The sequence below is a fragment of the Narcine bancroftii genome, chromosome 1 (assembly GCF_036971445.1).
Source record: "Narcine bancroftii isolate sNarBan1 chromosome 1, sNarBan1.hap1, whole genome shotgun sequence".
NCBI classification, from domain to species: domain Eukaryota; kingdom Metazoa; phylum Chordata; class Chondrichthyes; order Torpediniformes; family Narcinidae; genus Narcine; species Narcine bancroftii.
Window position 1 is genome coordinate 48147010 of NC_091469.1, and position 26706 is coordinate 48173715.

At 40.8% G+C, this 26706-nt stretch overlaps 1 protein-coding gene across 5 annotated transcripts in view; it reads left to right on the plus strand.

The window, feature by feature from the left end:
• Positions 1 to 26706, plus strand: part of LOC138757924 (E3 ubiquitin-protein ligase RNF38) — a 130426-nt gene that overhangs the window by 80865 nt on the left and 22855 nt on the right. For 4 of the 5 annotated variants that reach the window (XM_069926080.1, XM_069926069.1, XM_069926088.1 and 1 more), the window contains exons 5-8: positions 6783 to 6950; positions 10492 to 10662; positions 11574 to 11615; positions 15259 to 15420. In XM_069926080.1, coding sequence (XP_069782181.1) covers positions 6783 to 6950; positions 10492 to 10662; positions 11574 to 11615; positions 15259 to 15420 — 543 coding nt within the window. The remainder of the gene's footprint in view (positions 1 to 6782; positions 6951 to 10491; positions 10663 to 11573; positions 11616 to 15258; positions 15421 to 26706) is intronic. The other variant, XM_069926075.1, reaches the window with a different exon arrangement.

Here is a 26706-nt window from a genome sequence, read left to right on the forward strand (position 1 = left end):
ATTCCAAAAAGTAACAGTGCTATCAAGTAACAGTTACTCACCAATAACCTACTCACTGATGCTAAGTTTGTGTTTTGCTGGGACTTCCTGGCTCCAGATCCCTTTGTTGCCATGAACCTGTGGTTGAGAATTAATACTGTTACTGCTTTTAACCAAGTCTAGGATTGGGGAACTTTGGTTAAAATTAGAAAGGCCTCATGAGGATGATGTTCTATTTCATGCAGGATTTGTTGAAGGTCAATCATTCCACCCTCAGGCCAGCAGGGGTTCCTTCAACAACTTTACACCTAAGTCCAAGCAGCAGAAGTTGATTGATGTTTGCAGTGTTTGCATCGACAACCTCTCAACAAATAAAGCAGCATGAGCATGTTTCCTTTGGAAAGTAAGATTCAAAGCCTTTATGCCATTCATGAGGCACTAGTCAAGAGTCCGCAAGCATCAAATCCATGCTACTGAAGACCCAACTGCGCTGGGTGGGTCACGTCTCCAGAATGGGGGACCATCGCCTTCCCAAGATCGTGTTCTATGGCGAGCTCTCCACTGGCCACCGAGACAGAGGTGCACCAAAGAGGTACAAGGACTGCTTAAAGAAATCTCTTGGTGCCTGCCACATTGACCACCGCCAGTGGGCTGATCTCGCCTCCAACCATGCATCTTGGCGCCTCACAGTTCGGCGGGCAGCAACCTCCTTTGAAGAAGACCGCAGAGCCCACCTCACTGACAACAGACAAAGGAGGAAAAACCCAACACCCAACCCCAACCCACCCATTTTCCCTTGCAACCGTGCCTGCCTGTCCCGCATCGGACTTGTCAGTCACCAACGAGCCTGCAGCAGACGTGGACATACCCCTCCATAAATCTTCGTCCGCGAAGCCAAGCCAAAGAAGAAGAAAGAAGAAGTCAAGAGCATGATGGTGAATTCCCCACTTGCCTTCAGCAACATTTAAAGAGCACAATATCATCTGCTCAATTGGCATCTTATCTATGCCAAACATTTAGTCTCTCCATCATTGGCATTCAATGGATTAAGCATGTGCCACAGGAAAATGCATTGCACTTGCATATCTTATTTACACTGCCAGATCCTTCAGAATCTATCATCTTTACAGCCAAAGTCAAGGGCAACAGGCACATGCCAACACCATGTTTCTCATCAACTGCCAAATATTTTACTGTTCTTTTGTTATTACTCTCTAAATCCTAGAACTTCCCATCTATCTTAATTGTGGACTTCACTGGACTGCAGAGGTTCACAGTGATTCACAATCACGTTCATGGTTAAATAGAAATGGGCAATAATTGCAGATCTTGTCAGTAATGCCTAAAAAATGAACAAATAACCCTTTGTATGTTTAACACAGAATTATTGTGCAGGTACAAGGGAATAATTGTTCCATTACAAACTGTGAGAGAGTACAGAAGTAAGGAATTCTGGGTACAGTTGTCTCCTTATTGATGGAGAATATCTGCACTAGGGAAGATTCAGTAGATTATTTTTTCGAGTGAAAGGATCATTTTATGAGACATGTATGAGCAGGTTAGCTTTGAAGAATGAGGTGTAATCCTTTTGAAATGTAGAATTCTGGTGGGATGGCTAGAGAGATTATAAATGTCGAAGGAGAACTTCCTTTGAGGAGGAATCCACATCTACTATATGTTGTTTCAATTTAAGGAGCTACCTTTTCAAGTGATGGATGAGAGGAAATTTCTTCTGTCGCAGGGTCACGGTTTTTGGAATTCTACACTCCCGAAAGCTTTGAAGGCTGAAATAGATTTTGGATCACGTGGAAATAGAGGGTTATGGTGAGCAGGCAAGAAGGTGCAGCTGAGGCAAAGTTCAGGTCATCTGTGTCTTTAACTGGCAAACTAGGTTGAATGAAGGTCACACAACCTATTCCTTCTGTACTTAATATTTAAGTTTAACTTCACTCAAAAATAGAAAAGGAAGTGGTTAAGAGCGTTTCTTGAGCAGCAGCTTGGTAGGACAGCCGCAAGCAATTTTAAAAACAAATTCGATAATCATTTTTAAAGGAGTTAATTATTTGAAATTGAAGACATAAGTTTTATGGGAAGTTGGAGAGAAAAATAGAAAAAGGAAAGGCAGAGTGATGTTGCAAAATGGTTCACTTTAAATCCTCTTTGAAAGGATTTCATGAATAAATCAGAAATAATCAAAGTAATTTATGGTGCTAAACTAACAACAGGATAAGAATTTTAATCCCTATTTACTCTGTAGTTAGATCTTGTACAGGTGTCTAACCTTTTATCCGGGATCATCAGTACAGGATACTTGCCATTGTTCGGAATCTTTCGGATTTTGAAATCATTTTAATTTCCATTCCTTTAAAGCCATCCGAGTCACACTGCCGTCTTCTCCTACCCCCACCACGCCAGCCAGAGTTGTGCAGCCGTCTCACCCCTCCTTGCCCGCCCAAGTCACACTGCTGTCTCTCCCCCTTGCCCGCCCTAGTTGCGCTTTCGTCTCTCCCCCTCACTCTCCTGAGTCATGCTGCTATCTCGCCCACCCAAGCCATGCTCCCATCTCTCTCCCCATCCCTCCACCTGAGCCACGCTGCCGTCTCTCTCCCACCCCTCTGCCTGAGTCGCGCTGCTATCTCTCTCTCTCTCTCTCTCTCTCTCCCCTCCCCCTCCCCCCCCCCCACTGTACCAGCACCGGAACAGCAGCCCTCTTCTCGGTTCACCTGCCCTGGCACCGGTAGTGCGGTTTCAGCTGCGTGGGGGATTATGGGTATAGTCGACAGCCATTGATCCACTGCCAGGCCAACTGAAAGCACCGTGACATTGGACGGGAGGGAGTCTGTATAGGTGGTTGGGAGGCACTTATAAAGTAACAGAATACGACGAGATACACAGGAGTTGAGCTAGGGTTGTGCCAGGTCATATTTGGTGCCAAACTCCATCTTTGATGAGCATATGTCATCTACCGAAAAATGCGCAGGTTTTTGGAGGTTGCCGATTTTCAGGATCCAGGATAAAAGGTTAGACACCTGTACTTAAAGCATCTTTGGCACAAGGATGATTGTGAAAGCAGATGATTAGAAAATAGTCTAACTATGATCAATCTAATCAACTTCTGATAAATTGTGAAATGACAGGAGAATGTAAATCTTTAATGTAAACTTTTTATTAAAATGGGGTTGCAAATTTACTTGCAAAAACTTGACATTTTGTGGGGAAAAATGCACTTTAACTTCTCTCCAAGATTTGCATCTAACATGACCAACAAAATAGAAATTTCTGCTTTGATTGAGGGCATTAGATTGATTTGAATCAGCTGCAATTTGAACAAGTCTCCCTGCAAAATGGCTGAAAACCTTTTTCCTTCTGACTTGGTGAGGTGCATAGAAATTTCCATCAAAGGATAGTGAACTCTAGAATTCTCTGCCTGCGAGAATGGTGGAGGTCACATCATTAGATATATTTACAGTGGAAATATATGAATTTGAGAAACTGAGGAATTGAACATTATGGGGAACAGATAAAATGAGGAGTTGAGGCCAACATAGGTTGTTGCCAATTATCATATTGAATGAAGAGGCAAGCTTAAAGGAGCCTTCTACTCTTATTTCCTTATGTTCTTGTACAGTCCTAATTCTGACATGGACTACATTTCTGAATCATGCATTCAAGAACTGCGAAAATTAACAGTTTAAAATAAATTAATTTTAACAAGTAAAATTAAAGCTCTTGCCCACTTGAAAATACTTTTAAACAATTAAAAATATTAAAGCAAGTAATAAGAGAATTTAACTAACTTTAAACAGGAAAGTGTGCAGACATTGTGATTGTAGTAAAAACTCAGAAATGCTGGAGGAACTCAGCCAGTCTTGTAGAGTCCACCTAGTAAATTCGTACCTTTTAAACTGAAGTTGTCATTGCTGGTAAACCTGGAATCATGAAAAACAGGCTGACAAGGCAATCATTCTGAGTGAACACTCTGTGGCCTTGTGGAACAGGTGAAGACTGGAGACCAAGTTCAGATAGGTTTAGTTAAGGAAGAGGAAAGTGGAGATACCGTGTGACTCATCGTGGCATGCTAGGAAGAAGCATTCAATAGCCAAATGTGCACCATCGAGGTATGCTTTGGATGTCTCTATCTGGCCATTTTAAAATCGATTGCAGTCATTGAAGTGATTCATTATTGTGTTGTAGGAAATGGTCCTCAACATTAACCCACAAACAACAATTTATAACTATTCAGATTATTTTTTTTTTAATGATCCAGTTTTTCTTTTTTGGGGTGGAATAATTATTGGGAAGGAACCAATGTATTTCCCTTGCTGAACTTCGCAGTGATGCTATGGGATCTTTTATATTCATGTAGATATGAGATCTAATCTGATTGACAGCACTTTCATCAATATTGCACTCTTCCTACTGCACAATAATGTCCTCCATATTTTTTGCCTGTGGAATGTGATGTGAACCCTGAACTAACTGTTCACCTGAAGTGAGAGTGCTCCCATAGCCAACATCAAAAACAATTGGAGGGTGAAACACAAGACCTAACTCTTATCTTGATAGGCCAGTATGAAGTGGTTTTTTTTTAAAGTTCACTTCCTGATAACTTTCAAAATTTTGCATATTTGCTCAAAATATTGTATAAGGGATTTATTAAGCACTATGCGGGCAATTTTTTTCCAGAGAAAATTAAGATGAGACGAAGTAAGTTTCATTACTAAATTAAATAATAAGAAAAAGAAACAAATTTCTTGAATACTGTTGCCAACTATTGTGAAAGGGATTTTAGATGCAATTGAGAATGCAAGCTAAATACAGTTCAATATTTAGGATCTACTGGGAAAGTGAGCCAAGGAATGGAATCTGGTGTTTTACTTTGACAACTGAGAGGGATTTCACTTTGGAAGGTTAAACCAGGGCAGGGCTTGCACAGTGAATGGTCAGGTCATAGGGATCTTGTAGAAGAAAGAGACTTGAGGCCACAGGTACATAGTAGTATGAAAGTAATGATAAAGGCAAAAAGTGATGGTAAAGTTGGCACACTCTAATTATAAGAGACTGGATAGGTTGGGAGTTTTCTCCCAGGCAAATAGAAAGTTAAGAAGGAGACCTTGTCTTCTTCTTTGGCTTGGCTTCGCGGACGAAGATTTATGGAGGGGGTAAAAAGTCCACGTCAGCTGCAGGCTGACCTTGTAGATAATTGTAAAATCACGAGGACCATAAATAAGGAAAATAGTTATTGATTTAACCCCCCCCCCCCCCCCGAGTAGTTGAATATAAAATTGAAGGGCATGGATTTAAGGTGAGAGGGGAAAGATTTAAAGGGGACCTAAGGGGCACTTTCACACAGAGGTTGGTGGGTATCTGAAACAAGCTGCCAGGGGAAGTGATGGAAGCGGGGACAGTTGTAATGTTCAAAAGGCATTTAGATAGATACACAGTAGAAAGGGTTTAGAGGTAGATGGGCCAAGTGCAGCCAAATTGGACTAGCTTGTTCAGCATGGACATGTTGGACAAAAGGTCCATGACAGTAAGATTAATCACATGCATAGAATAGTTGTGCTGCTCTACCCCAGATAATTTACAAGCATAAGAACTAGGAGGAGGAATAAGCTCCACCATTTTGTAAGATTGTGGCTAATATGATTGTAACAGCAACTCCACATTTCCCTTTACTGTTGCCCTCTTTCTTATCAAGAACATATCCACCAATACCTTAAAATTCTCAAACAGTATTCCAAGACTCTTAGCCCTGAGATTTGTCTCATTTTGGTCTGAAACAAATGACCCATTACATCTAAATAGAGATTCAGATTTCTAGATTGATCCATAAGAGGAAACTTCCTCTCAAAATCCTTCAGGATTTTTTATGTTTCAGTTCCTCCTGCTCTTCTAAACTCCAGTGGATGAAAGCACTGACGTGCCCCACTTTTCCTTCACACCATCCTCCTCCAGCCTTCAAAGCAGGTGCTGACAAATCCTAATTGTGGGGATTGATGAATGAGGAAAAATGCCATTATTGTCCAAGTTAAGCTGCTGAATCCATCCAAGTCTGAATAATTTTCAAAATCTACTTCCCTAATTATTGCTAGAAAGCCAAATTCTTTATATTACAGTAGAAGCTATCAAGTAGTGAAAAATTAATGGAAATAAAAATGGAATTGGATTTTCAAAAATAAAAATGACTTTATCTGAAAGTGGATGATGACCCAACTATACATGGTCTGGAAGGCACTTTCACTTCAGCTTTGATTTGAGTGCAAAATGATTCGCACTTCTGAACAACAGTAAAACTTGAATGTTTTGAGTAGACTTTACCCGAGTGTGTGTGACTCATTGAACAAATTAACTCGGTGTCCATTACAAATTGAGTTGGACCATCTCGGACAATTTGGATCTTATTGAATCTAATTAACTCAGTTTCTCTCTTAATAAATTGTATGTTTGTTTCATTGTCAACTTTGGCTGTAAAGCTGGTAAATGTGCGTGCATTATCAGTTTAATTAAGGCCATGTACATATTTTGTTGGACCAAATAGAATGTGACACACATGTTTTAGCAGACTTTGTCATGAGATCTACACCAACTGACTTCACTTAAATTAAGTCATAAAAAGTAGTTCAAATAAAAAGTGTGTGCTGTTTTACCCAGGTGCAAATTATATTTATACTACAAGGCCTGTGACCAATTTACTGAGATCACAGGAAATAATTTTCAAGTTTCAGCAAGTGTATTGTACAATGAATAATTTGTCCATTGTTTGAATATTAACCATTTCTGTGTTGTTTTTTAATGTGCAGATTCATCAGGGCACTGTCCCTGTCTCATATACTGTTACTACTGTAGCACCACATGGTATCCCACTTTGCACAGGACAGCATATTCCAGCATGCAACACACAGCAAGTTCCTGGGTGTTCAGTCGTATTTAGTGGACAACATTATCCTGTCTGCAGTGTACCTCCTCCGGTTAGTATAGCTGTTGTCGTTAATACTAATGATGAAGAAATAGAACAAGATAAGTAGAAAACGTTGATTTTCATGGAAAAATTTGTTTTGGTACTTGCTTTATGAATCAGTAACAAATTCAAAACATTTTGCCTGCAAAATATTGTAGAGAACTGCTGGGTGTTGTATCAAGATCATTTTCTAGGTCAGAACTTCTTACTGAGATTTGTTACTTTTAAGTTGCAAAGTTTGTGGGCCAAAATTTTATTCCAACAGATCCTCTATTTCCAGCAGTAACAGGGCATTTGGGAATGAGAGATGATCTGGAGCATCACTCTGGCAACTGACTAATGTTCCCAGTCGCTTGCAGTACCTCACACTACAAACGGTAATAAATGTTAGCAATGTTTGCCCATCATTTGGCAGGGTTTGAGTTGCAGGTTGAAGACATGAAACCATCTCCAGAAGCATTGTGTTAATACCGAATGACATCAGCACTTCCAAAACAGCTTAAAATGTAAGCAGCCATTGGAAGGGACAGTGAATCAACATAGGGTTCTAAAATCATAAGGGATAAATATTTATCTGCTAGTACCATCTGTACACTGCATTGTCTGCAACCAGTCACTCCTTAACACCTAACCTTGAAAATTGCAACAGTGTTGATAAACATGGACACCATTACCTCCAAGAAAATTGGAGCATTCATTAGTTACATCACTTCAAAAATCAGGCCCTGTGTAAGAATCAGATTTATTGTAACGTCTTTAATTTTTTTTAAATGTTCAAATCATAGACATAGACAAGTGATCATTTTAATTGAGCTCAGGTCTTTTGCTCTGTACAAAGTAATAAGCCTTCTGCTTCCAGTGGCTCTCAAGTCAAGTCAAGTTTATTGTCATCTGATTGTATAAGTACAAGCCGACGAAACAGAGTTCTCTGGTGCTTGGTGCGAAACATGCAGACACACAACCAGACATAATGCACATACAGACAATTAATACATATGCAGGGCAAGTATTGTATCTATATATATAAAAAAATATTGTTTTGTACAAATGAGAGTTTTGGATAGTTAGTGTGAGCAGTTCCTTTGGTTGTTCAGCGTTCTCACTGCCCTTGGGAAGAAGCAATGTCCATGAACCTTCTGCACTCATGTATTTCAATGTCAGTTTCTTTCTAATCTAAAGGAGAATTTCTTTCTAACTCCTTCCACATCAGCACTCTTCATTTCATGATGTTGCTCTTTTGTTGCCTTTTACCCTTCTGCCATCGTCCAGGAATGGTATTTGGCTTCCACCTATCCAATAATCAGAAGAATGACTGGAACACAGGACTGCAGGGACAACAAGGATAAATAATGGATTAAAATCGATAATTTGAAGAGGGTTGATTAAGATTTTAAAAATTATAATTTAAAAAAAATCTGTTTTTGAGAGTTGAGGGCGGGGTTGAGGTAGGGGGGAGAGACATTGCAGAAATATAAAGTAAAAAGTTCATAAAGCATTAGAAATAACAACAAATAGATTTCAGATTTATTGTCAGAGTGCATGCATGACATCTCATACAACCCTGAGATTCTTTTTTCCTGTGGGCAAGCAGAATTACTACTTATTGGTAGTGCAAAAGAACTGTACTCAACTTAAACATGTAAACAAATGAAGAAATGTAAACAAACTGACTGTTCAATACAGAAAGAATAAAGTGCAAAAGTAAGAATCCTTAAATAAGTCCCTGATTGAGTTTGTTGTTTAAGAATCTGATGGTGTCTAGGTGTTCCAAGGCTTTGTGTAGAGCAAGTGAGATAGCATCTGCCATAGACCTGTTGCATTGGTAGGTGAATTGTAGCGGATCCATGTCGCCACTCAGACAGGAGCTGATTCAGCTCCAGCCTTTCAGAATACTTTTTCACTGTTGATGTGACTGGCACTGGTCAGTCATTTCGGCAGGTTACCACATTCTTCTTGGGCAACAATACAATTGATGCTTGTTTGAAACAGGTAGTATCACGTCCTGCTGAAGTTATATGTTGAAGATACCCTTGAATACATTGGCAAGTTGGTCAGCATATTCCAGCATGCAACACACAGCAAGTTCCTGGGTGTTCATTCGTATTTAGTGGACAACATTATCCTGTCTGCAAGTTGGTCAGCACAGTTTTTTAATTCTTGGGCAAGTACTCCGTCCAGACTGGATGCTCTCCTGAAGGCAGCCTGCACATCATCCTCACATGGAGGTTCACAGTGGTGGATTTTTCTTGTTTTTGTAGTTGAATCGGGTGTAGAAGGCATTGAGTTCAACTGGGAGTGAAGCTTTGGCATTTCCTGCTGCTCCAGATTTGGTTTACTTCATTTAGGCCCTGCCAAAGCTTTGGGGTATCCTTCATTGTTCCCATTTTCATCTAGAAACTCTACTTCACCTGGGAGATGGCTTTCCACAGGTTGTACCACCCCCTTCTCCTGTACTTCTCCTGGAGTATAGGAACAGAGACGCCCTTCTGCAGTTGTACAGGGCCCTGGTGAGACCCCACCTGGAGTATTGCGTCCAGTTCTGGTCTCCAATCTTGAGGAAGGACATACTAGCTATAGAGGGTGTGCAGCGCAGATTTACAAGGTTAGTTCCAGGGATGGCGGAGTTGACATATGCTAAAAGGCTAGAAAAACTGGACTTGTATCCGATGGAGTTTAGAAGGATGAGGGGGGACATGATTGAGGTATACAAAATTATCAGGGGGATAAACAGGGTGAAGTCGGATTACTTGTTCCCAATGATGGGGGAGACGAGGACTAGAGGGCATAATTTAAGAATACAGGGTAGGCCCTTTAGGACGGAGATGAGAAAACATTTTTTTACCCAGAGAAGTGTGAATCTGTGGAATGCTCTGCCACAGAGGGTGGTAGAGGCAGATTCGCTGATTATGTTCAAAAGAGAGTTAGATAAGACTCTAGTGGGCAAAGGAGTTAAGGGTTATGAGGATAAGGCTGGAAAGGGGTACTGATGGTAGTGATCAGCCATGATCTGTAAAATGGCGGTGCTGGCTCGACGGGCCAAAGCAGCTCCTATTGTCTGTTGTCTATTGTACTAATCTGGATCTCTGGATTTAAATGCCTGTGATCTGGCTCTCAGCAGGTTCTGGTTGGGGAAAACCTTGAATGATTTGATAAAGTCTGTGACAGCCCTGGTGTAATAATTCACAACCTCATCTGAGTCCTTGAACACCTTCATACATGTATGAGTTCTTAAAAAAAAAAGTTAAAAATGAAATGGATCCTGCAGAGAAAAGGGTGTTTTTTTAAGATTGAATGTATTTGTAGTTAATAATTATTTTGTCCCAGTCATACCAAAAGCTCTGAGAAGAGATGAATCCTGAAGTAGTGGAGCACAATGAACTGACTGCCTTTGAGAAGTGACTAGACAAACATTTGAATTGCCTCCGCACAGAAAATACTGGGATCAGTTTGGGGTGGAGGAGGAGGTGATGGACCTAATCGACTGTTTCCATGCTTTATGATTCTATTTCTTTGTAATGATAATGGTTTGAAATGTTTTATTTCCCCTTCAGATGCTCCAAGCCTGTTCTGTACAACATCTTCCAGTTTCGTATGCTGCATTTCCTCCTCTTATCTCAAGTGATCCCTTTATATTGCACCCTCCACATCTGTCACCCCATCATCATCCACACGTGCCACCTCCGGGTCAGTTTGTTCCTTTCCAAACACAACAGTCACGATCGGTAAGTGATATTTGAACATTTGTGACAAAAGAATTATTCAGATGTTTTGTTCTGTGACTGGGAGAGTTACAATACGGCAACACCAACTGAAAATGGTACTCACCACCATGTTCAGTCTCTAAGTTTTCATTGACACTTCTGCTAATACATGAAGTGTATGTTACTTAATTATCTTTATTCATTTGCCAGTAACTATGAAATGAAGTTTGATGTTGCAAGGAGATAGCACAACTTCATTGTTCATTTTTCTTTTTCTCCTGAATTTAACTGTTGGACTTTTTAGTGAGATGCAGTTTTACCTGTACCAGTGACCTTGTGGTAAAGTGTAATTCAAAGCCAAGCCCCTGCTGCAATTAATCAAGACTGACATAACTTATACAGCTCATCTAGGGTCCTTTTTGGTCAACATCTGTTTTCCTCTTCATGCTAAATGGTGTTTCCAATTACAATGCCTCCAAACTGAGTTCACACCAAACCTTTTTAGAAAAAGCATCCTTCTCAATATTGCTCTTTTTCATATTCCCATGAAATCTTTAAAAATTATGATTTTAGTTGTAAATGAAGATATAAAATGATAAAAGTACCAATTCTGTCCACTTTCTTTTAAATGTCATATTTGAATTGTTTTGAAAGCAAAACTCAAGTATTATTTTCATGATCAGAATCGAGATGAACATCACTACCTTGTTTGTTACTTTCTAGATGCTCAGTTTTCACCTCTTTTCTGATTTTCCTGCAATTCCTTGATACTACTTCATGTACGTTTCCCAAGAATCTCCGCCACAACTTACAAACTTTGAGGGGAGGAGGTGGTGGTGGTGGTCATTAATTTATTTATACATTTTTAATGTTTTTTCCTGAAGAAATCATATTATTAATCATATTTTGAACACCAAATTTTCTTTTCCTAGACCATTTACTCAACTTTCAAACAAAATTGGGATCATAAAAAGGTATTTTCCCTGGATTTAATGACTCATCCTCACCTTTTAAGAGACATTCGTGGAGATACTTTTGATTTTAAAATGGTTCCTAATTGGAAGACAGCAAAACTTAATTATTGAAGAAAAGAGAAAATGATACTATGATAATTAGCTTGACATAAAAATAAGGAAACATGTTAGAAGAATTTGTTATTAGACATAGGTTCCCCACTATTTAAGTCATGGAGTCAGCAGTTATAAAATGAAAATTTGTATTTGACAGATCTAAGGTTTTTAATGCTATAAAAAGGGTAGATAAGGAAAATCAATGGACATGTCTGAGTTTTCTGGGAGACTTTGGTGTTCTTGTGCACCAAACAATTAGGAGCACAGGTGCTATATTATGTTTTATTACAAAGGGGTTTAGATGTAAGAGTGAAAAGAAAAATCTTGCCACTGTTTTTGCCCTAGAACTTGATCTAAATGTATCAATCAGGATAAAAAAAACAAACTCACTGTATGACTGAGATGTGAGAATTGGGAATGAAAATGGAGCAGTTAGAGGATAGGTCCATGGTTTGATAGACCCATTAATCCACCACCAATCCCACACCCATCTCCCTTTTCATGGTCATTTATAGAAATAAAAATACATGTTGGATATGCTGTACAAGGCAGGAAAATTGAGATATGTGTTTAGAAGCAGAAAGATTTAGAAACAGAGAGATGAACTCTTTCTAGTATGAACCCTCAGGGCATAGTGCAGATCCATAGGTTCCCAGAAAGTGGCAACACCAACACATAAATTGATAGGGTGGTAAAGAAGGCAAACAGCATGCCTGTCTTTATCTTTAGGGACATTGAATATAAAAGTTGAGAAGTCATGTTGTAGCTTATTGTTAGAGTACATACGTGACATCACATACAACTTTGAGATTCTTTTTGCTGCAGGCCAGGCAGAATTACCACTAATTGGTAGTGCAAAAATAACTATGCATGTAAACAAATAAAGAACTGCAAACAAATAATGAATGTGAACAAACTGTGCAATACAGTGAGAATTTTTAAAAATCAATGAAGTGCACAAGTAAGAGTCCTTAAGTGAGTCTCTGATTGACTTTGTTGTTGGGGAGTCGATGGTGGAGGGGTAGCAGCTGTTCCTGAACCTAGTGGTGCTAGTTTTTTGGCACCTATCCCTCTTTCCTGATGGCAGTGGCGAGAATAGAGTGTGTGGTGGACAATGTGGATCCTTGTTGATTGCTGCTGCTCTCCGACAGCAGCGTTTCCTATAGATGTTCTTGATAGTGGGGAACATTTTGCCTCTGATGTCCTTGTCTGTGTACAGTACCTTTTGGAGGGCTTTACACTCAAGTATTGGTGTCCCCATACCAGACTGATGCAGCTGGTCACCACACTTTCCATCACATATCTGTAGAAATTTGCCAGAGTTTCTGGTGTCATACCAAACCTCCGCAAACTCCTGAGGAAGTAGACGTGCTGATGTACTTTCTTCACGATGCCATTGGTGCGTTGGGTTCAGGAAAGTTCCTCCGAGATAGTGACTTCCAAGAACTTAAATTTGCTCACCATTTCCACATCTGATCTCCCAATGATCACTGGATTGTATACTTCTGACTTTACCTTCCTGAAGTCAACAATCAGCTCCTTAGTGCAAGGTTTTGTTGGTGCCCCATTCAACCAAGTTTTCAATTTCCCTCCTATATGCTGACTCATCGCATTTCTTTATACAATCCAGTCCCATGGTATTGTCAGCAAATTTGAAGATGGTGTTATTGTTACAACACAGTGGAAGGTGTAAAGTGAGTAGAGCAAAGGGCTAAGACTGCAGCCCTATTGTACTCCGGTACTGATGGACATTGTGGAGATGTTCTTAACAATCTTCACAGATTGTGGTCTGGAGGTGATGAAATCCATGATCCACTTACACATTGGGGTGTTGTGTCCCAGGACTTGGAGAGTGCTGATCAGTTTTGAGGGGATGATGGTGTTAAATGCAGAACTACAATTGATAAATAGCATCCTGATGAATGCACCTTTACTGTCTATGTGTTCCAGGATTTTGTGTAGACCCAGTGAGATGGCATCCGCCGTAGTCCTGTTGCTACGATAGGCAAACTGGAATATATCCATGCCATTGCTTAGTTATGTCACATTCAAGTATTGAGTGCAGTTCTGGTTGCCATCCTACTGAAAGGATGTGAAGAGATATACCAATATGTGGCCTGGATTAACTTTTAAGAGACTTTGGAAAAACTTGGATTGTTTTCTATGAAGCATTGGAGGGGAGACCTGATGGAAATATTTACAATTATGAGAGGCATAGATTGGGTAAATTGTCATTTTTTTCCCCCAGGATAGAAATGTCAAATACTGGAGGGCAAATGTTGAAAATGAGAGGGGAGAAGTTTAAAGGAGATATGTGAAGCAAATGTTTGTATACAGAGAGTGACACAATGCCAGGTGCTAGAAGCAGATGTAATGACCAAGTTTGAAGCATTTAGACAGGAGCATGAACAGACAAGGGATGGAGGGATGTGGACTGGAGATTGAACCACTTAGATTGAACTCTTAGTCAGTACCGATATGGTGGGCTGAAGGGCCTGTTCCTGTGCTTTTGCTATTCCAACTGGCATAGCGGTTAGAACAATGTTATTATGAAACCAGTGACCTGGGTTCAAATCTGGCACTATCTGTAATGAGTTTTTAACGTTCTCCCTCTATCTGCATGGGTTTACTCCGGGTGCTTCAGTATCTTGCATCCTCCAAAAACATATGGGTTTTATTGGTTAATTTGTGTGGGAAAGCTGTAAGACTTTTTTTTAAATTGTTCTTTGTTTAAAAGCTAACTCAGGGTTATATCTAAATCTTCAAAAGAACTGATTTAGGCTATATGCCAATTGGCTCCCTTCAATATTATTCAATTTTAGTCTAAGGTGGGCATTTTTCCCATCATGCTATGTCAGTTATTTGGTAGAGGTATCTGATTAGTACCACCCTGCTATATGCAAGCCTTACAAATTTTCTCCTAACTTGTACTCAGCTGTAAACTTTTGGGATGTGCATGCAAGTTCCCAATAAAGTGTAGTATTTAAAACAAAAAGAAAATAATTCTCAGGCCACCTATTGCAATTTTTTTCTGGTTTCTGAACTTCTGCCACTTCTACAATTTCTCTTTATTTACTACACCAACTCGTCCACTAAATTTTGTTCTTTTTTTTTCTGTGCTCTGCAGCTCAGCTTCTCCAGTCTCTCGCTATGACTGAAATCCCTCGCCTCTGCAAATAGAGTAGTGCATTTCTTAGAAGTTCTTTCTGAGTAATTAAGTAAATTGTGATGTGGAGAAATGAACATCATGCTCATGTTGTGGTCTAACAAATGTTTTTTTCATGTTTGGTGTAACTTCCTCAGTTTTCCACATTTAATGTAGCCAAGGATCTATTTGCTTTTTAAATGGCCTTCCTAATGTTCCACTGTTTGGTTATTAAATTTATACTTATAAAATGAGGATATGTTGTATTTTCACTCAAATCACAAAGCCTAAGATTGCCTGAATGGTCCGAAATAAATTATTTCAAAAGCTTTAAAATGGCAAAACATCATGACTCGTAATCAAGAACACCATGACTTATAATTTTTACCCATCTCCTTTCAGCCTTTACAAAGGATAGAGAATGAAGTGGAGTTACTGGGAGAACATCTTCCTGTTAGTGGTTTCACTTATCCTCCATCACCCCACCCACCGACCCTGCCTCCATCTGCACCACTCCAGTTCCTGCCGCATGATCCTCTACACCAAGAGCTGCCCTTTGGAGTTGTGAGTGAAGGTTCCTTTGCTTCATTGATTCTGGGTAATAGCGTGTTGCTGCAGAGTGAAATGCAATGCCAAAGGGGAAATCACAAATGATGTATTGTAATCTGACGTTTTCCTTGATTCAATGTCTTTCCAAGAGAGGCGTTTGAGTCTACTATGTAACTTGAATGGATTTGACAAAGAAATCACCAGAAGATCAGAATCAGGATTTATTGACATGAAGAAGTCATGAAATTCGGTGTTTTGTGGCAGATTCATAGTGCAGACATATATATTATAACCATCTTACAAAATTACTATAAAAAATAAAATAATAATAACTATAATACTGCACAAAAAGTAAGGCCGTGTCTTTGGTTCATTGGTTATTCAGGAATCTGATGGCAGCGGGGAAGAAGCTGTCCTTTTGCCACTGAGTGCTCATCTTTAGGTCTTTAGATGTTGGAATGCCAGAAAAAACTTATAATTGAGAACGAGATATAGGCCTTAGTTCATTTCATGCAGAATTATTTTCTGCTTGAAGCTTAAGGACTTGCGATAAAATTAATTTGATGTAAATATATTTTAAGGATGATAAAATGATATTTCATTAATTATTATATCCTTTTCAAAATTTGTAACCTAAGGTAATATTCAAAGAACTTTTGCTTTATTTTTTTTAATTTAGAAACCATTTTACCAAGAATGGTTAAGCTTGTGAATGCAATTTCTACCTAATGTCAATTCAATGATTAGACATACACTCAAATGCTTCTACTTTCAGAAACATTAAAATTGTTAAATTTTAAGCTGCATCTTGTATCCTGAAATACAAAAATCTAATCAAAAGTGACTGGATGTGGAAGACGAAGAATCTAAAATAGAAAAGGCAGAGTATATCTATGTTAGATGATAAAATTTGTTAACTTCAACAACTTCCAGTTCCCTGAACTCATTCACCTCATGTTTACCATGAACATCTAATCACTATATACCTCCATCCCTCACACCAAAGACCTCAAAGCCCTTTTATTTCTTTCTGGACAATAGACCCAACCACCACCACCCTCCTTTGGCTGGGAGAATGTCCTCACCATCAATAACTTCTCCTTTGACATCCCACTTTCTCTAGATTAAAGGAGTATCCATGGGTACCTGCATGGGCACCAGCTAAGCTTACCTTTTTGTTAGCTACGTGGAACAATCCATGCTACAAGCCTACACTGGCAAAGCCCCTCAACTGTGAAGCATGGAAGTCTGCAGATGCTGTGATTGTAGTTAAAAGCACACCGAAATGCTGGAGGAACTCAACTCTTCCTCCGCTACATCAACGTCTACTTTGATGCAGCCTATTGTGCCCATTGACTTCATTCACTTTGCCGCCAACTTCCACCTGCCCTCAAATTTACTTGGTCCATCTCTAGCAATGCTTTCTCTTTCCTTGGCCTCTCTCTGTCTCCATCTCAGGAGACAAATTCTTGACAAACATCTTCTACAAACCCAACTCCCACAGCTACCTCGACTACACCTCTTCACTTCCCGTCACCTGTATGGATTCCATTCCCTTCCCTCAATTCCTCCATCTCCATCACATCTCCTCCTAAGATGAGGTCTTCCATGCCAGATCGTCAAAGGTATCCTCCTCCGTCAAACAACATGGCTTTTCCTCTACCGATAGCAACTCGGGGCTTAGCTGCATATCCTCCATTACCCACACATCTGCTCTGATCCCCTTCATCTTTATGCGCAACAAGGACAGGATTCTCTTTGAACTCACCTACCACCCCACCACCTTCTGTGTCCAACATATCCTTCTCTGCCATTTCTGCCATCTACTATATGATCCCAACACTAGAGCCATGTTTCCATCTCCTCTCTTCCTCCCCACTCCGCCTTCCACAGGGATTACTCCCTCCATGACTCCCTTATCAATTCTCCTACTCTACCAGTTGTCCCATTGGTGCCTACACTTGTGATTGCAGGAGATTGCTTCACTTGCACCCACACTTCCTCCCTCAGCACCATTTTGGGCCCCAAACAGTCCTTCTAGTGAAGCACTATTTCACTTGTGAATCTGCAGGGATCATCTACTGTCTCTACATTGGAGAGATTGGGAGCATTCTGGGAGATCACTTTCTGAGCACCTTAGTTATGTCCACCACAATAATGTGGATCTCCCAGTGGCTACCCATTTTAATTCTGCCAGACTGAAACCATCCGCACATGGAGGAACAACACCTCATCTTCTGTCTAGGCACCCTCCAACCAGATGGCATTAACCTTGACTACTTAGTTGTTCTTTAATTTCCCCCCACCCCCTTCCAGTCCTCCAGTGTGCTAGCTTGTGCTCTTTCTCTCTCCTCTTTCTTTCTCTCTTTTACTTTTTCTCTCTCTCTCTCCTCTCCTTTCTCTCTCTCCCTTTTTTGTCTCTCCTTTCTCTCTCTCCCTCTTTCTCTTTTGTCTCTCACCTTTTCCCTCAGTCTCCTTTCACAGAAACAAAATCAATTCTCACCACTCCTCTTATCATATCCAATTAATACCTTTTGTTGGACTGGGCCTCCCCCTGCCATCTTCAGTCTGTATTCTTGCACCTTCCTGTACTTTGCTTATTCCTTGAAGATGAGCTAAGAGCCAAAACGTCGGCAATATATCTTTACCTCCTATGGACACGTCGAGACCGCTGAGTTCCTCCAGCATCTCTGTGTTTTTACTGATAATATGTGTTTATTCATCTTGTATTTTGAGAGATCTGTCAAGGTATCCTGCCTGGTGTATGATGTACAAAAGGTTAGTAAACAGTACAGCAAGTAATTAAGGAAATTAAAACGGAACCTTGTCATTTATTGCTAGTGAACTTGAATGCAAAAGGAAGGAGGTTATGCTTCAGATAAGTAAGGCATTGTTGAGACCATGTGTTTTCAAGGAAGGATGTTAATGCTTAAGAAGCAGTTCAGAGCTTTCCTCAATTTTGAGGATGTGGAGATGCTGTTTTGTGGAAGAATTTAGAATTAGGGATCCCTTTTTAATAATATATGTTTATGACAAAGAAGAAGCAATATGTTTTTTATCTGAGAATCATGTCTTTGGACCCGCTCAGGGCAGTGGGTACAAAGTCTTTGAAAATTTCAACGTTGGGGATAGATTGATAATGATGAGTAAAGGGAGCAGATAGATAGGAATGCTGTGAGATTAACCATGATCTTAGGAAATTCTTAGTAAATGGCAGTGTAGGCTTTAAGTCCAAATGATCGACACCTGCTAATTCCTCATGATATTCTCTGGTCCCTCTGTTTTTGAGTCTGGATGGCTGTTTCTTCATGTCACATGGAATTAATCAAATTGCTGAATCATTTTCTGTAATTGTAGAAACTACAGGAAGTGGCTAAGATTGGTCATCCACTTGGCACTTTTAGTTGCAGCAGGTTGGAAATGCTTCAAGTTATTTTTAATTATTCAACTACTAGCCCCTCATGGGTCCATTGCAGAACTCCAGGAACATCTCTGATTTGCTCAAACTCTAATGGAATAAAGCAAGACCAATGGTTTCACTTTTTTTTTGTTGCCATGTGTACCAGAATGTAAGAACCTAAGAAATAGAAGCAGGAGTAGGCATTCTGGCCTGTTGAGCCTGCTCCCCCATTTAATGAGATCATGGCTGATCTGATGACAGGCTCATCTCCATCTACCTGCCTTTTCCATATCCCTTAATTCTTCTACTATGTCAAAATTGATCTAACCTTGTCTTAAATATATTTACTGAAGTAGCCTCCACTGCTTCAATGGGCAGAGAATTCCACAGATTCACCACCTTCTAGGACAAGCAGTTCCTCCTCATCTCCATCCTAAATCTACTACCCTAAATCTTGAGACTGTGTCCCGTTGTTCTGGTCTCCCCTACCAATGGAAACAGCTTGCTAAATTATCTTACCTATGCCTTTCATAATTTTATGTTTCTAAAAGATCCCCTCTCATTCTTCTAAATTCCAGCAAGTACAGTCCCAGTCTCCTCATAAGCTAACCCCCTCATCTCTGGAATCAACCTGATGAACTTCCTCAAAAGTTAGTACATCCTTCCTCACGTCAGGAGTCCAGAACTGTATGCAGTTCTCCAGATGTGGCCTCACCAGTGCCTTGTACAGCTTCTGTATTAACCTCCCTGCTCCTAAATTCAATCCCTCTGGCAATGAAGGCTAACATTCTATTTGCCTTCTTGATAGCCGACTGCACCTGCAAATCAACCTTTTGCGATACATGCACAAGCACTCCTAAGTCCTTCTGCTCAGCAGCATGCTGCAATCACATGCCATTTAAATAATACTCTGATCTTCCATTTTTTCTTTCAAAGCGGATAACCTCACAATCACCCTTGCCTATGCACAACCATCTTTATCTTTCTGAAGACTCTCTGTATTGTAGCAGTGCTATAGATAGACCACAACTCCCAGAAGTCTAGCGAACTGGAACGGAATGTCATAATGTCATGAACATTATGAGTGCACATGGTTCAGTGTTTTAAAAGAATACACATGACTTGAGTAAATGAATTCTGATTTACCTGCTAGTGTGTGTGTCGTTATTTCACATTGATCAGCCACAACTGAATTTTCATTGGCTACAATTGGTGATCCCGACAGATCCAAAACGAGCTTTTGACCATATGGATACTGCAGCTGTTGCTGTTAAGCTACCGCCCTTCTGGATGGTGGAACCAGAGCTGTGGTTTCTACAGGCTGAGGCACAATTTCACCTCAGGAAGATCAAGGCAGACGCGACTCACTATTAACACCTCGTCAGTGCCTTGGGCCAAGCCACTGCCAAGCGAGTCAGTGACATCCTGCACGATCCACTGGAGCCTGGAGAGCGCAAATATGACACTCTAACAGCGCTCCTGTTGCGAATTGACAGCATGTCCTGCAGAGAGAGGGCTATTAGACTGTTACACATGGAGGAGTTGGGTGACCATGCCACAACCGAACTAATGGACGACATGCTGTGCCTGGCACCCGGCCAACAGCCCGATCTATTATTCAAACAGCTCTTCCTGGAGAGGATGCCAGAAGACATTATTATCACAGAGTTCTTTCGAAGACCCCAGGGCAGTAGCTGCAGAAGCAAATGGCAATAGCTGCAGAGAAAGATGTCCTGCAGCTGGCAAAAAAATACACTGAAAGGTCTTCAGACAACGTCACTGGATCACAGCTGTCTGCACCCAGCACCTCTATTGTTGACACTACTTCCCAAGCCAATGCTCTCAACACACCAGCTCATATAATAAGACAATGTCTCAAGTCAGGCAGACAGCCTATCGACACTTCCACTGGTGTTTTTACCCCGGCGTCGGGGAGTCAATGTACGTAGGTGCCTGCCACCCTGTGCATTCTTGGGAAATCCCCTGGCTGACTGTCATTAAAGGTTGGCCAGAAATCTACAAACCTTTTATATGTTTGGGATCAGCTATCCCTGCACATATTTTGGTGGACACAGGATCGGAGGTTAGTGTTTTTCCACCAATTGGTTTCAATACATGTTATCCTACCCCTAACCTTCAACTCACAGCAGTCAATAGTTCCAACATACCCATGTATGGCACCAAAAAAATGAATGTTCAGTTAGAAGGGAACATTTACACATGGCCTTTTATTATAGCAGCAGTGTCATGACCGCTACTCGGGGCTGATTTCCTTTGAGCTCATTCGTTCATGGTGGATTTAAAAGGGCATCAGCTGGTGGATAGTACCACCTTTCAAACTATTCACCTGGCAGAATTGCATGTTCCTGTGCTATGCCTTCAAGCCCTGTGTGAGACTGTTGATAGGTTCTCCAGACTTGTAGAAGAGTTTCCTGAAATTACAACTCTGCAGTTTTCGACCCCCCACTGCAAAACATGGAGTAACCCACCATATTTCGACCAAGGGTCCTCCCATTCATGCTAAGCACATCGCTTACCTCCAGAGAAACTGCAATTAGCTAAACAAGAATTTAATAAAATGGAAGAGCTGGGATAATTCTCAGGGCCGACTGCCCATGGGCATCTCCATTATATATAGTCCAAAAATGCACTGGAGGGTGGAGACCTTGTGGAGATTATGGACAGCTCAATGATGCCACTATACTGGATCACTACCCTATTCCCCATATTCAAAATTTTGAATGAATCTGCATGGGGTGAAAATCTTTTCAAAAGTGGACTTAGTGCAAGGATATCACCAGGTGCCAGTGGAACCAGACAACATCCCAAAAATGGCAATAATTACCTTTTCGGATTGTTCTAATTTTTATGTATGCCTTTTGGGTTTAAAAATACAGCTCAGACCTTTCAGCAAGTTATGGACCCAGTAGGGCATGGCATGGCCAACATCTTCATTTGTCTAGAAGATATTAATCACCAGCAAAACTAAAGAGCACATGAAACATCTGTGTACATTCTGTGGACATCTGCGAGAATTTGGACTGACCATCAATCCAGATAAATGTGTTTTCGGACAGTAGAATTCCTGGGGCATACAAGGGTGTGGTTCCACTGCCTTCCAAGATTAATGCCATTACTGAATATTCCAGACCAATTACTGTCAAAAGGCTGCAAGAGTTCTTGGGCATGGTTAATTTTTATCATTGATTCCTTCCAGCAGCAGCTCTCGTTATGAAGCCTCTGTTCACTCTGGTGTCTGGTAATGTCAAATCTATTCAGTGGACAGATGAAAGTAAAAATGCTTTCATAAAGACAAAGGAACTATTAGTTTGAACATCCATGCCCAGTTATCCAGTCCTAAATGCAGCCACTGCCCTTTCAACAGACGCGTCTGATATGACCATAGGGGGCGCTCTGCAGCAGTATGTCGATGGACAATGGAAGCCATTGCCATTCTTTAGCCGCCACCTCCATGAGGCTGAGGAAAAAATACAGTATCTTTGATAATGAGCTCCTAGCCTATATTTGTCCATCCATCACTTCTGTTATTTTTTGGAAGGCCCACAGTTCACCATGTTCACAGACCATAAACCCTTGACCTTCGCGTTTTCGAAGGCAACTTGACAACAGCGGCAGTTATCCTTTATTTCGGAATTCTCTACCAGAATAATGCACATTTCTGGAAAAGACAATGTAGTGGCTGAAGCACTTTTCCACTCAGTTGCGCTCGAGATATCAGCTATGGACCACGATATTGATTACATGGCTCTCACCGCTCCCCAAGCACAAGACGGTGAGATGGCTTTGATATTGCACCTCGATAACCAACCTGCAATGGAAGGATGTGCAATTCGAAGCCATTGGCAACCTGCTCTTTTGCGACGTGTCAACAGGACATCCACGGCCAGTGGTTCCAACTTCGTGGAGACGTCGTATTTTTGATTCTATCCATGGTCTTTCTCATCCATCCATCAGACATGCGAAAGCACTGCTTCCCACTGGTAACTCACCGCTTCGACCATGTCCATGTGATATTGTGGGACCAATTCCAGTTTCACAAGGCTACTGCTATCTCTTCACGGTGATCAGTAGGTTTATGAGATGGCCTGAGGCAGTCCCCATGGCAGATGCTTCTACGGACTCTTGTGCGCAAGCATTCCTTAATTCCTGGGTGGCTTACTGGCGCACATCACTTCTGACAGAAGACGTCAATTTACATCTTCATTATGAACAGCCTTATCTCGGCTGCTTGGCTCTTGGTTACATCATACAAGCACCTATCACCCGCAGCCAGAGGGAGGTTGAATGATTCCATCATCACCTTAAATCAGCCTTAATGGCCCGTTTGGACAGTCCAAACTGGGTAGACGAATTATCATAGGTGTTTCTTGGCATTAAGACAAGTCCAAAAGATGATCTTCATACTTGTATACGGTGCACCTTTCGTTCCATGCAGATACAGTAAAGATGAAGATCCGAAAGAGCTGCTGAGCAGACTAAGGGATACCATAGGCAAATTTATTCCCTGTACCACATCATCACATGGCAAACAGGTTTATTTTGTACCACACGAACTGAAGGTATGTGGACAACCCTTGCAGGCGCCATACGAGGGACCATACAAAGTGATAAGATGAACGAGGACAACCTGCATCTTGGACATTGCCAGGCAGCATCTGTCATTCACAATTGACAAGCTCAAACCTGCCCATTTTGACAAAAAACTTCCCCTATTCAACAGCCAGCAGTCCAACGCAGAGGTTAACCTCTCAAAAAACAATCAGGTGATAGTGCCGGTTCTGGGTGGGGGGTGGGGGGGTGGTGTGGTGGATGTCTGTCAAGCTGCCTGTCTCCCCTCTGGTGAGCCTTGCAATACTAACATTGGCTGTGCATTATCTCCACTGTTAAGGGCACTACCCTTGGATATAACTGTATATGCACCTATTGTCTTTCATTATTATACAATGAATTTCTGCTAATAAAAGCCATGATTATTGTTTGACCACATCATGTTTGTCTACTTCATCAACTGGCACACTTCAGGGGGGGTGCCATGTAGCAGCGCTATAGAAAGCCTACAACTCCCAGAAGTCTAGCGAACCAGAATGAGATGTCATGATGTGGTGCCCGTGGTTCAGTGTTTTAAAAGAATACGCGCATGACTCGAGTAAATGAGTTCTGATTTGTCTGCAACTGTGTATGTCATTATTTTCTGCTCATCAGCCCTGAATTTTCAGTGGCTACAGTATCCTCTGCAGAATTTGCTTTTCCACTCAATTTAGTGTATATCATGAACAGTTGCGGGCCCAGCACCGACCCCTGGGATACACTCTCATCACTGATTGCCATCCAGAAAAACTCCTTTATCCCCACTCTCTGCTTTCTAGTGGTTAACCAATCCTCTGTCCATGCTAATACATCACTCCCATCTCTATGGATCCTTATCTTTTATGTAATATCAGGACCAGGGAATTTATTTATCTTTAGACCGTCAAGTTTTCAGAATATACCATTTTACAGATAGCTATTACATTCTGGTTCTCACCTCCCATCAGATCTATAACATCTCTTCTTGGCATGTGTCCTCCACTGTGAAGACCGACATAAAATAATCATTCAAAGTTTCAGCCATTTCCTCAGTACCCAATATCAATTCCCCCTTCTCATCTACCAAAGGACCAGCCTTCACTTCAGCCATCCTTTTGCACTTTATGTAATTATAAAAGTGTCTACTGTCCATTTTTATATTTTGTGCTAATCTTTTCTTAAGGTCTACCTTCCCTCTCTTTATTGCTCACTTTGTGGTTCTTTGTTGCTTTTTAAAGTTTTCCCAGTGTCTTCTAGTTTCCCACTGCTTTTGGTGACTTTGTATGCACGAGCTTTTAGTTTGATGCCTTCTTTTATTTCCTTACTTATCCAAGTCTGGCCATCCCCACCCTTGCTTTTAATTGGAATATACTTTTGTTGAGCATTGTGAAAAATCTCTTTGAAAGTCTTCCACCATCCCTCCATATAGCCTGCAATCCTAGTCTACCCTGGCCAATTCCTCCCTCATCCCCTCGTAGGTTCCTTTGTTTAGACATTATTCACTGGTTTTAGACCAAACTATTGTACCGTCCAAGATCCCTAACTGAAAGATAACTAAGTCTACCTGTCTCATTGCACAGAAACAATCCCTTCCCTTGACTGTTCCCTTGTAGGTTCAGTAACATGCTTTTCAAGAAAGTCATAACATATGCATTCTACAAAGTCCTCCTCAAGGTTACCTCGATCAAACTGATTCACCCAATCTATGTGCATGTTAAAGTTCCCCCATCCTTGCATGCCTCCAATATTTCTTGGTTTATTGCCTGTGACACTGTAATATTATAGGGTAGCCTATAGAGTGGGTCTATAGGCCCACCCCCACCAGTGATTTTTTTTTTCCCTTTACTATTCTTAATCTCCATCCAAATGGATTCAACACTGTATCTTAGATCTTACATTATCTCTCATTTTTGCCCTGATCTCTTCTTTAACTCAGTGATCTTGGAAACAAGGGGTTGCGAGTTTGTTCCTCACTGGAGCCTCATTTCCGTGAGGTGCGCTGGACAAAGTGGTGACTCTCTGTCTTCCTTATGGTAGACAAAGTTAAAGAATTTCATGTATGTTATATTCTAAATGTAGTATTACGTGAAAATAATGGAACCTTTACCTTTACCCCACCTCCCTTACCTTCCTGCCTGTCCTCTCTTATCTGATATTCTTAGACATTTAATTCCCAATCCTCTCCACCCTGTAACCTCATTTCTGTAATGGCCACTAAATCATTCCCCTATGTCCTAATTTGTACCACAAGTTCACTGACAATGTTTCAAATACTACAGGCATTCAGATAAAGTGCCCTTATACCCATTGTGCTATTAAAGTCTGGTTATCTTTGCCTTTTTTGCACTAGACTTTTGTCTCCTTTACTCTTACATTTCTCTTTTTTAACTTTTGCTTTTACTTTATCTACATTCTTCTCTTTTACTTTATCGATTATCTCCAATCTGGGCAGCACAGTTGGCACAGCGGTTAGCCTTTACTACACCAGCGATCGGGACCGGACTGGGGTTCGAGTCCCGGACTGTCTGTAAGGATTTTGTACTTTCTCCCCATGTCTGCGTGGGTTTTCTCCAGGGACTCCAGTTTCCTCCCACCAATCAAAACGTACTGGGGGTGTAAGTTAATGGGGTGTAAATTGGGCGGCATGGACTGGTAGGCCGAAATGGCCTGTTGCTGTGGTGTGTGTTTACATTGTTTTTTAATTAAAGTATTGAACACACTGACCCAACCCCCCCCACCCTTACTATTTAATTTAAATTCTTTAGAGCATTGACTCACATCATGAATAATATGCAGTCCTGTTACAGTGCCATTGCCCAGGGTTTGAATCCGGCGCTAACCATAAGGAGTTTGTACATTCTCCCCGTGTCTACAAATTGTACTAGAAGATGCAGGTCAATTGGGTATAATCGGGTGACATGGGCTTGTGTGCCAAAACAGCCTGTTACCGTGCACTATGTCTAAATTTAAATTTAAAATAAAAATTAGTTACTGATCATGGTGTGGAATTAGAGAAAGAAAATACCATACTGGTTGGAATGAAATGTTTCATTGAAAATTAATTTAGCTGACTTGCAACTTGTTGCAAACTTCTGTTATAATTTTGAAATGTGACACCTATCAGCTAAGTCAGCTGATGAAGGGTTATATCAAATCTATTCCCAAAAGGAATTCTCTGATTCATTTCTAAACTGAATGTGTCTCTTCCAACTACTTTTGAATTTACTGTCCTGTACCATTAACTTTTTCTTCAAGGATTTTTGCCACATTTATGCAAGTGGTATTAGTTGTTAAGAGAGAAAAGATTATAAACA